This window comes from Dysidea avara, chromosome 9 (assembly GCF_963678975.1).
Source record: "Dysidea avara chromosome 9, odDysAvar1.4, whole genome shotgun sequence".
Lineage (NCBI taxonomy): Eukaryota > Metazoa > Porifera > Demospongiae > Dictyoceratida > Dysideidae > Dysidea > Dysidea avara.
In genome coordinates, this window is record NC_089280.1 from 21,071,259 (window position 1) to 21,084,163 (window position 12,905).

The window sequence follows — 12,905 nt, forward strand, 5'->3', positions numbered from 1 at the left end:
ACGAAGGCTTTGCTTTTTTGTGTGTGTGTGTGTGTGTGTGCGTGTGTGTGTGTGGTGTGTGTGTGTGTGTGTGTGTGTGTGTGTGTGTGTGTGTGTGTGTGTGTGTGTGTGTGTGTGTGCATGCATGTGTGTGCGTGTGTGTGTGCATGCGCGCGCATGTGTGTGTGTGCATGTATGTGTGTGTGCGCGTACATGTTGATGTTACAAAACACAATGGTAAGACTAGCCACCACTTCACTGAGCATACCATATAGCGGGCTATTTTCAAAGTAGAAAATTTTGCGGAGGAGGCAAAATCTAAGGTTCTAATTTCAAAGAGTGCATATTTCAAAGTGTGGGTGGATTTCAAATAAATGGAAATTCGTGTCACAAGGTAGCTATGCATGATTACTTTCCAACAACTAACTTACTGATGGAGTAATCCTAATCCCTATGTACTGGAGAGAAGACTGGGGAAGTCTTGAGTGCAGCAAATTCTAATCAGCCCCCTGTTTGATCAAGCCTATGCTAGAATTGCAGCAGATGGCATCAATTTAACAACAATAGCAGTTCTGGGATCAGCTGTTTGACACAGTAATGATACTGATTAACCATTACAATCACTATTACGGAGCTAAAACATGAGTGTGGAGTGATTATGTGTTCACGCCAGTTACACAAAGGCAAGTTACTTTTAATTGTGGGAATTTATTTCGAAGAGCAAAAGGCATTGGGAATTTATTTTTGAAGAGAAGTACCCTTTTCAAAATATCCAAAAATAAAAATGTGACTGAATTTGACAAAACCCAGCTTCGACACACAAAGCTTTGTTAGGAGATATGGCGATTTTAAGTAATCATTGTGTAGTAACTTCCCAGTGCCTACAGCTGTGCAAACAAAATTTGCACCAATTATTTATCTATTTACTAGCTATCACTGTGTCGGTGCATAAGTTTCTGATACCCAAAATTTGCCCTGTTTTGGGCAGCTTTTTTCGAGCGGGTAATAATATCACAGGTGGTAGTAATAGGGGCGGAGGGTGGTGGGTGGGCTTAATATAGGAGTATAAAATGGAGCAAGAAGACGAATGGAATCCAGAGGCCAAGTTTGGACCTTCCATGGCCCTCCATGGCCATCACATCACTCCAAATTGATTGAGAACACTATTGGCGAGCTCTCTGTGAAGTCTCAGCTCACTACACACCATTACAACAAAGCCATGGCCATTTAAAGGTACCAATCTTCCACTCGTGGCTTTGACAGGGTCGGACGAAAGCTGCTACAGAAACCAGACTTGCCAGTCCTGAAGGAAATACAGAGTGGAACATGATAGTGTATTAGACCAGCAATCCATTTCTGGTAAAAACGTAAGTTTTGTGTGTGTGGAAGCCGGGTTATATGAAATCCGGTCACAAATAATCTTTGAAAATAACCTGCCATATATGGTAAAATATTTCTTTCTGTCCAAGCAAGCCAGTAAATTAACTTTTAGATATGTTTGCTGACACTATATAGTCTGCTACCACTGTAGAGTACAGTAAAAATTAATATTGATCTCCTGCTTACACGCAGGTGCTTAAATCAAATATTGGTGGACAAAAAAAAATAATCACACTAACACAAATTCTACTGTTACATACCATGAGGTGAGTCCTCTACAACTTCAACATTGCTGTACTCTGCTGCTTTGTGTAATATAGTCACACTTGCAGGAATGGTGTCACATAATTCCAACTGCAAGTCTTCATTGCAATATTTCGATGAGGAGTCTTCCACAAAAGATTTGTCATCATTAAATGCAGCTACTGGTTGACTAGTTTCGTCTGTTTCTGCAATTCCTATTCCCTCCTCTATGTAAAAAAAATTTAAATTATGTACAACCTACATTGCTTTATTCAACATGTACAGACTATAGTAACTAATATTAATAACATATTACAACCAATACATAGTAAAACTAGACACATGATTGCATATATACCATAGCTACATGTACTTTAGTTGTATAGTCATAATCTGTTCAGTGCCAAAGTACATAAGAATTTTTCCTCGTGTATAGTTATGGTATATAATCATTAGAGGTGTACCGATATAGGTTTTTGGCATGTACAGATATCCGATATTGATGCCACCAAAAAAAGCCGATAACCGATAGTTGATCCGATATTTGCATTATAGTTAAAAGTGTACATTTACCTACCCTTCAACAACATGCGCATGTATTCATTGCTATACTCTGCCTGTGGTGGTATACAGCTTGAGTTTCTATTGTGCAATTCAGACAATTAGGCACCCACAAACATTTTTATGTATACTTCCATGAAGACTTAAACGGATATTTCTGCATTACTCCGCATTCTAATGGCTTGTGAGAAAGCTTGTACAGCAAGTTTCCTTGGTTATCCTGTGACCCTTCCTTTTATTATTACAAGGTACTCCATAACTGCTTCATTTGTAAAGACTGTATTAAGGTTTCCTGCAACAAACACTAGAATCACGTGTGTTTATATGGCTTCTCGTAGCGTAGCGCTTGTTTCAAAGTGAACAATAAGCCTCTGGCACTAAACAGTCACATGAATAACATAGAAAACCAATGCACAATCCGTTTATGTACAAATTATTGTTACTGTATAAATATCGGTAGCAATATCGGTCCTCCTGCTGTTCTGCACCGATACCGATATAGGTAAAAATTACCATTTCGGTGGCCGATATTATAGCTGATCCGATTATCGGTGCACCTCTAATAATCATGTCTCTTGTTTAGTGCATGGATGCACAAAATTTGTAGAGTCGCTACACTATCTTGATTTACTGAAAACTGTTTTCTTTAAAATGTGTGTGTACTTTATATTATGTACCTATGTTTGTCTGTATGCACCCATGTTAGAAAAATCATTTGAATGGTAAAAAGCAACCAGTATGTAAGAAATAAAGGTTGAATAATGCCTGTATTATACTTCCATAAAGGTAAGCTTTGGCTCAAAGGTGGCTGTGAGAATGCATCTGGTTTAAAAACGTGTATATGGAAAGAAGACTATAGCTATGGCACAGCAGTCTTGTGTGCCCAGGCCACCTTTTCTCTGCCATGAAACTTATTGATTAGAAATTACAATAAAACTGGCTACACATGCCATTATAATGATGTGATTAATATATTAGCCAGGCACACTCAATTATTGTTTCCATACCAACCTACATCACTTTTTAAAACCATGCACTATCTCTGATTTCTGCATTTTCATGATCACGTAAATTTCAATGCTGTAAAACACAATGCTGAGAAACCTTCCATTTTTACAGTACACAAACATGAGCATCAAATAAATACGTAGCCTTTAGAAGTGCTTTGCTGACTCTTATAATGCAAAAAAAAAATGAATTGGCTACAAGCAAATCAAACTCTGTATAAGTGACCAATGGCTTTACATGCATAGGACTATAAGGTTTATAACTTGTGAATTTTGCAATTATCAAAAGTTGTTACATACCATGAGGTGCATTTACTAGTATCTCCACAGTTTTAACACTGCTAGACTCTACTGCTTTGTGTAATACTCTTGCAGGAATAACATCACGTGACCCTAACTCCAGGTCTTCACTCATATTATCATAATGTGTTGAGTAATCTTCAATGGAAGATTTGTTGTCATTGCATGTAGCTATTGATGGACTTTTTTCATCCACTTCTGTAGCTCCCATACTCTCCTCTAAGCAACAAAGTTATTTACGCTATACACAACTACACTCCACACAATAGTTAGCTCTATTCAATATATATATATACATAATTTGGAAATTTGCAGATATGCACAAATCAACTTGCACACTACAATAATGTGAAAATGGCTAGCTTACCTATTAACATTCCCTCAAGTTTGGATGCTACATCAAACAGTTCTATACCAGGAGACCTCAGAGCATCTATTAACTGGTTCCAACTTGCATCAGGTTGTCTGTCAAGCCACAACTCCAACATTTCTGCACAGCATTCAATTTTTTCACGCTTGCTAGATTTTATTAATCTTAAACAAGTTTCATCTCTTGAGTGCAACAATTCTAAACCGATATCATACCACTTTTCTGCAAACAATGATTGAAAATTTGTCAAATGCTCACGACTGGCAGCTTTTTGAGGCCCTATAATTAAAAGTACTTAGTGGCAAGTACACATGAAAAGTTATGGAATTACAAGAACACACATGCACATCCACACAGATACAAACATGAGAAAAATTAAGAATTCTATAAGATAGTAGAGATCATTGCAATAAAATGTACTGAAACAAGGAGGATCATCACCTGATGTACAAACTTTAACTAGTAATAAACCTGAAGGGCTGAAGTACGGATTAAATTTCCATGTCAAGTCCTTATTTCAGCACATTTTATTGTAATATTTCTGCAACTTTTTAAATATGCTTAATAATAATAATACTATAACATTTTTAACCAGGCTGGTGGACCATGCAGGTGTCCTACAGACCTTCATTACTTATGCTGTAAAGCCTTAATAAATAAATAAACAACTCTTATAAAAATTCATTTCATCAAATGAAAGACCAGATGTAGTAGGCATGATAAAATGTATACCCCTATACTAATCATCAATTATCACTGGCAAGAAAAGTAGCTGTTCCACTTAGTTTTCAGCTATATGTTTTGCTTATTATACAGCCATTCATAAAAAGAACAATATATGAAGTATACCTGAAATTAATCCACATAATTATGTTTACTGTTGGAAGCATGGTGTGATTACAGATAATTCCATTTCATTTTGTCCTCACATAAACAGCTAAGCTATGAAAAAGGTGCAGCTTTTAATAGCCTGGGTTAAAAAGTTATGAAAAGTGGCATCCAAGAAATGGTTGCAGTGATGTACATTGTATTAAGGTCAAACCTTTTCACAGCTTGGCTGTTTTTATGTGGATTTCATTGTATTTGTACTGTAGAAGCTAGGCCAAAACGCCAGCCAGTTTGCTTTTACTCATATATCTTCTTATCTAAGCGACACAATGATGATTATTGAAGACAGAAGTTATAGTTGTATTGTATTGCATGTTTTATTTGACTATCTATTAATATTATTGTAATACTCTAGAACTAGTGCACATTTTGTAGAAAATTTCTAATAGAACAATCTAGAATTTCCATTGGTAAATCTATAAAGTATAAACTTTCACTATTGAATAGATTTAAACTATAACTTCTATTTATAAGGCAGAAATTAAGTGGGGTGAACAGCCGTGATAGCAATAGCTCAGTGGTTAAGGAACTGAGAGTTATGTAGGTGTGAAAGTTCCTGATTTGAACTCTGGATTTTTTACATTCTTTTGTGCCCTTTTAACCATGCAGTGACTGTTCTATTAGAGTATATTAGCCCTGTGATTTTACGTTTGCTTGGCTTTTCTTTGGCTGCTGTGATGATGTGGCTAATTACTCGTCATCACACCACTAGGGTTCAATGGGGTTCACTACATTACTAAAATAAGTACACAAAATGCCTTCTATTGACACCTAGTTCAAAACAGTTTCACTGTACAAATGCTACAACTCATGTGAGTGTGTTGTACCTCCTCTGTTTGCACAAAAATCCTATTGTTCTATTTAATACATGTATGTTTTGTATACTTCATGCCATGCAATATACATGGATGGTTTAATAGTTTCCTAACTTTTTGGCTTGGTGATATCTTCAAACTGCTGGTCCACTACCTGTTCAGATTCTTCACTAGCTGATAATTCACTTGATTTGCTGACTATAGTACGTTTGTAAACATTATTATTTACTCCAACTGCTAAACTAGAATAAAACACACAGCAGTTGTTCTCATCCACTTCAGGGTAGTTGTAATTAAAAATGTGCCAGTACTCATACTGATAATCATGCACTAATAAGTCCTCAAAATTTCCTGTAGAAAGTCCAAACTGTTGAGTGGTGAGTACATCAACTTGTTCGTGTTTTGCGCACAATAGTAAGTCAGTAATGAGTTGTCTAGTTGGAGTCTTGGTATTTACTATAACAGACACTGTAGCACTTTTGATCACCTTGTTATTCACGTCATTGAATGCATGCAACCTGAATCCAAACAGATCAGTTATGTTATCATTACCAGGGCCCTCAATGACATAGGTCACCATATAATTTGGAGTTGAAGGCCACAGAAAGTAGTGCAACAATTCATTTTCAGTTTGGAAAATTTGTGCTATCTCAAACTGAGACACATACAGGTTAGTGAGAGCCAGTACACTAGCAATATCATTTGGTGTCATCCTCCTTAAACCAGTTGTTCTAGGGGAGTTATATGGAAGAATATGTGTTGGATGTGAGAAATCATAAACCCAGACTGGAAGAGTAATTGTAGGTTTGATGATATGAGTTGTTTGTAGAACTAGTACAGATTGTGACATTCCAAACTTGCTAGCACGTCTCATTGCTTCTCTGGTCACCACATTGTATACCTCATCTTGCTTATCATCATAGTTCATTCCTTCTTGTTGTAGTTCCACTACTGGTAGTAATTGTCCTTTAATACTTATGTGATATGGTACACACCAGATTGCCCACACTAGTTTCTTACTGGAAGACTCCCTCACACCAAACACAAATTCTGTTTCATGTTGGGGGTGTTCAAAGCTCCATTGAATATCACTTTTGCTTAGGACAGTGTAAGAATTATACAACTCCATAATTTCACCAAAACTGTCAGAATTTAAAATAGTCCATTCCAGTCCTGCTGGTAATGAACATAACTGTTTTTCATTTTCACATGGTCCAATATGTCCAACTTCTTGTCCATGCCAAAGAATAGGTAGTCCTTCCCATCGAATCACTTCAGGGATTGACAAGTCAACAATTGAATGTGATGCAAGTAAAGAGAATTTCTTTTTCAACATGGTGTAAGCCTGATAGACATGATCAATAGAAATTTGCCATTCAATTTTTATGGATCCAATAACAATCTTGCAGACTGTCAATGCCCCTGGACCTATTCCAAACAATTCAGTTTCTATAAAAAACCTATGATCATTTAATTCAGCAATTGTCATATCTTTATCACAAACTTCCTTTATTAAGGTAAGATCTGATTTATCACGTTCATATAATAAAAACTGGGGAGCTACCTTTTTTACCTTCTTGCTATAAAATGTATGCTTGAAGTTTATGATAGATTCTTGTGCAGCAGGTACCCCAGAAGCAGTTGCCATGGCTTCCATCATTCTGGTGTCCAAGAAGTTCCAGTAACATTTTTCAGTTAATAAATCAATAAGAGTTTGCGATGTCTGGGATGCTTGAACAATTGAACGAATTTCTTTAGACTTCAAAGCCATGGTTGGAAACATTGCACTTTCCATAGATGCTTGCTTCACTGTGAGAAAATCTGTGTGTTTAATGGCTTGTTGCACTGATTTTGAAAGTCTAATAAATGCCGATTGTATGCTTTCATTAGAAGCAAAAGTCAATGCATTTTGTGGCATTGGTTCAAGAGATGGTTGTGAATCTTGTGTAGCTACTGCAGACGGCCCTATATGCAATGTAAAAGTTATAAATACAAACAGTATAAAAGGTCCAGTTTGAATAAATACATTAGTCCAGTCTAGCATTTCATTTGAAGCATTCATTGAATATTCAGCACAAAATTATTAGCATAATGAAAAAGTAAGAATTTGGTTTAAAGAAAGAATTCACCACCTGGCATGCAAACTTAATCCCTAGCCAGTCACCTAGTTGAGCTGACTTACTGGAAACATACTACTGCATGTCCCATTATTTGACTTCTTGTCCTAATTAAGGCTGCAGATACAGTCTCCCAAAGCATTGTAAATTAACTAGTATACTTGACAGTATTTATGGCTTCAAGGACTTGGGCATTTCAAGTATTGACTAATATTAGTTTATGGTTATAACTCTATTGGAGTATCAGATTTATATAGCAATGTTGCAAAGTGTTTTGGCACAAAATCCGACCCATATATTGATATCATGACCTTTATCAAATCATCTTTTACATTACACCTTTTTGTTCTTATTTGTTCTGAGTATTCACTATAGCTTGTGGTCACTAATAATTTACTAATACCATTATGTCTGGCCTCCCATCTAGTCTAATACTAAACAGTACAACTATCAATATGCAAGAATAATGGCACCAGACATATATGATACACTTGAAGGAAAATGCATTACCTTTAATTAGCATGCTTTTAATCTTAGATGCCACACTATACATTTCAATACCGGGAGCACTCAGAGCTTCAATCAGTTGGTCCCAACTTGCATCAGGTTGTTTTTCAATCCACAAATCTAACATCTCTGCACAGCTTTCATCTAAACTAAGTTTATTATTAGATTTTATTATCTTTAGTTGTCTCTCATCTCCTGGCTCTAACAGCTCTGAACCAACGTCAAACCACTTTTCTGTGAATAATGATCTGACTCTCCTCAAATATTTGGCATAAGGATGATCAGAACCTATTGTGCGGGAAAGCAGTACATGGTTACCAGAGTACACCCAAACAAACACATATAACAAGCATGGCAATCAGAGGAGTTTACAGTGGTTGACCATTGGACAGTAACCAGTCATTCTACTGGCAGGATAGCATGTAAGAGAGTGGCAGATTTTGTCTCTAGACCACTCTTTGAGTGTTACATTAATTTTATCACATAGCATGAGCAAGGTGATACTTTACCTAGCATAGAGGATTTAACTTCAGGTAAAAAGCATGCACGAAACAATTCGAAACTTACTGAGAAGTGTTGAAACCCATTATCTTTAATAGATTGTGCCCATCCTTCTGAACTTTATTCTGTTGGCTTTGTAACTTCACCTACTTACTGTTGCCCAGTTAGCCTCAAGTGATGTTTTGTGCATGCCCACTATATAACTACGGTCACATATACTGTTCTATACATGGCAAATATAACACTGTTTTTACTACGATCCTCTCATGCAGAGCTCTTTACATATATACTAACACTAATAGCTGTCCTATCATGCAGTACGTATATGCCATCAATTTTTATGTGTTATTCTTTGAGTATATCTGGCCAAACTACAACCAGAATTACCTTAACGCATAGGTGTACACTTTGTAGTGCCTAATATCCTTTTGTAGAACAGAAAATACGATATAATATATAGAGAGAAAGTTTGGCAGGGAAAAATGTTGGTGAATTTGGCGATTTGCTACAAATCTGCCAAATTTTTTGTAGCACCTCAGATTAGCATCTTTATATAGCTAAACGTTGAGCTTGAATTTGCCAAAGTTTATTTAGCCAATTGCAATTAATTTTAGCTTGCTATTTGCCAAAGTTTAGCCCCACCAAAGAGTTTCTCTCTATACAGTATCTGAAAAAAGATTACTGACTCTAATAAAACACAATAACTACTATACTATGTATAGACAAACACACAGACAGGCAGACATGTGTTTAGCTGGTATACCAAAGCTTTCTCTACTTATTAATATGCCATATTGTTAGACAGACAGACAGACAGACAGACAGACAGACAGACAGACAGACAGTTTATATCCATGCTAAAACAGCTGAGCTGTGCAATAAGGGTACAACCTTTAAAACACCTGGGTGTGAAATCAAAGGTACGTAGCTATGGCAGATCTACATAGATGGGTTTTCCATAGTTTTGACAGAAACCCATTCTTAAATTTAGCTCAATGGCAGTCTAACAAGCTTTATTATTGCTGTAATGACAATTTGACATAGCAAAAACCTATACCACTGTATTTCAGTACAATGCAGCAATTGCATATAACTAATATCCATTATAGCTATTAAAGCCTCAGTAACACTGTACTTTTCACCTCCCACCACCTTACAAAGCCGATCCAATGTAGTGGCATAGAATTTGCACTCTAAATTTAGTTATAAAGTGACAGTGTGGGACTTTAATCAACAGTTGACATTACATAAAAAGGCCTTGCCAGGATATTACTAGAACACGAGTGCCCATAAATAGATGTTGTATATCTGTATCTGCTGCTTGTTCACACATGTTACCGATCCGATAGTCATACCGATATGCAAAAACAAGGCCAATATAGCCGATGACTAATAGCCGATCCGATTATTGGTACATCTGTACAACTTTTACCATACAGTTACTGCATTATGGCTGGTCTCATATAAATCTACATTTAGTACCCAGGGTAGATAACATCATAACCAAGTCACCAGATTGAATCTCAAAGTGAATATAGTGTGTAAATACCAGATCAGAAATTGTTTCATTCTTTTAGTATCAAGACATGTAATAGTCTGTCATGCAGCCCAAGAAGCCAGTATAACTAACAAGTGTTTATTAACACAATCAAAATAAGACAACTCCATACTATCTGCACCAAATAAATTTTATTTTTTTACTTTGAAAGTCTCTTTGAGGCTGTTCACAAAACAAAAATCACCCATAGTCAGTCACATTTTGCAATAAGAAGGAAGTGCCTTTAGCTTGCTTTGACAGAGATTGTAATTTACCGGCCAGATAGTTTCAAAATTCAATGCAGGCAAGAGGCTTTTTGACATTATTTATTAGGCCATACATATATTACATGGACTGTTTACCCTTTAGTAATCAGCAGGTTGAAAAAGAAATTAAAATATAATTCATTTCAGCTGCAACTGACTGTTTTATTAAAGACTGCTCTAATAGAGTACCTCAATCTTTATAAGTACTAATAAGATTAATATTATTCTTGCTGAAAACTGCAAAAAACTCTAATAAAATGTTCAAATACCCTATTAGAGCAGTGAAGCACTTATTACTTCATAAAAGTAGTCTAAAAAAGAGAGTTTGAGACTTGGTGGCCTATTATAAATACTTATGGCAAATGAGTTTGCATTTTAGTTGACAATGCTACCCCTATGACCTTTAAGACATCATGAAAGTTAAAATGGCTACAAGCACAGTCCCAGAGATTCTATACTCTGGTCAGTCCCCCTCACTTCTACTTCCCATTGATCAGACATGATGTGGGGGAGGATAGCAATCCATTCTCACTTGGAATGGCTTTGCTGTCAAAAGTTTACAATGTGGCAATTGGCTATTGGTAAGTAGTCCCCTCATGTGTGCGCTATACACACACGCGCGCATACCACTGATGTTTGCATCTCTGTTTGAATCGCGTGGCATAGAGCATGACAGCATGCTTGGTGGTTAGATTCAGCCTCTTGCAGTTAGGTCACATAAACTTAACCATTAGTTTATTATCCTAGCTGGAGCAGTGTGGGAGAGTAGATATTTATTTTAGTTTTATTAACAGGATAACAGAATTAGCTAGCTACATTGACTCAGAAAAACATTTTCTCTTAGACTGCTCTAGCTAGTTATGAACCCTAAAGGTTCTGGATAAAAATCCTTGATATGGTAAAATATAAATGGTGATGTGGGCAGGGATGAGAAACTAATAATTAAGTTTTTGTGGCCTTATGTCTACGCTCATGCTCACACCCCATGCAGGCCTTACACAGTTCAATCGCATTACTGCAAATTTCAGCACACACGCACTACACACACGCCACACACACACACACACACACACACACACACACACACACACACACACACACACACACACACACACACACACACACACACACGCACGCACTACACGCACGCCACACACACACACACACACACACACACACACACACACACACACACACACACACACACACACACACAGACACACACACACAGACACCCACACACGCACTACACGCACGCACGCACACACAGACAGACACACAGACACACACACACAGACACACAGACACACACACAGACACACACACACACACACACACGCACTACACGCACGCCACACACACACACACACACACACACACACACACACACACACAGACACACACACAGACACAGACACCCACACACGCACTACATGCACGCACACACAGACAGACACACAGACACACAGACACACACAGACACAGACACACACACAGACACACACACACAGACACAGACACAGACACACACACACACACACACACACACACACACACACACACACACACACACACACACACACACACACACACACACACACACACACACACACACATACAAACTACTACACTGCATTTTTACTGTGTAATATTCTGTAAACAAGTCAAGGGTGTAGGCAGGGGGGGTTCGGATGGTTCGGACGAACCCCCCTTTCAGAGGCAAATTTTTTTAAATATTAAAAATCACACCAAATCTTTCAGTCCTGGAGCTCTCCGGTAGCTACTTGCTCCTCTGTTCTACTCTTGAGGGTCACATCACAGTAATGCTGAACCTCATACCTATTGCATCACGTGATCAATTGCGCACGTGATGCATGGTTGAAATGGCACGAGTGAAATGGCAAAGGACTGTTCAATGGTTGATTGAGACATACAAGGCAGCAGCTGCTAAATTTGAGTGGTCATGTTATACATGTGTCAGGTTAGGACAAACTGTGAATTGTTGATGTATATTTACCTGGTGAATGGTTTGTATATTTGTTACATGTTGTGGGCACGTGATATCTCGGAGTACAAGCCTAGTCTGAAGTTATAGTTATTGACCATTAACAGGAGGAACAGGAGGACCAGCCGAGAATAATGTATAGCTGGAAAGAAGTATTGCCAACTAAGGGATGGAGGGCTTCTGTGTGCCAGGAAAGTGAAGTTGGCTGTCAGTATGCTGTCTGGAAGTGAAGATTAGTTAGTTTTACAATAGGTTTACAGTTAGGCTACTCCAAATAAATTCTCTGTTTCCCGTCCTGGACTCAGGCATATTTACATGCGGGCAAGCGGTCCGTTTCCATTATTTCATTATTAAGATTGGCAGCTTTTCAAGCCATTGTTTGTCTGGTGCAACCATAAAAAGCTGCATAAAAGCATGCTTAAACTTGTT

The 12,905-nt window shown here is 37.4% G+C and overlaps 1 protein-coding gene across 1 annotated transcript in view; it reads right to left on the reverse strand.

Moving 5' to 3' along the window:
• Window positions 1-12,905, reverse strand: part of LOC136267333 (uncharacterized) — a 42,322-nt gene that overhangs the window by 28,682 nt on the left and 735 nt on the right. The window contains exons 2-6 of the mRNA XM_066062438.1: window positions 8,171-8,455; window positions 5,658-7,508; window positions 3,838-4,119; window positions 3,471-3,689; window positions 1,620-1,829 (exon numbers count right to left, since the gene is read on the reverse strand). Of these exons, the coding sequence (XP_065918510.1) occupies window positions 1,620-1,829; window positions 3,471-3,689; window positions 3,838-4,119; window positions 5,658-7,508; window positions 8,171-8,455 (2,847 nt within the window). The remainder of the gene's footprint in view (window positions 1-1,619; window positions 1,830-3,470; window positions 3,690-3,837; window positions 4,120-5,657; window positions 7,509-8,170; window positions 8,456-12,905) is intronic.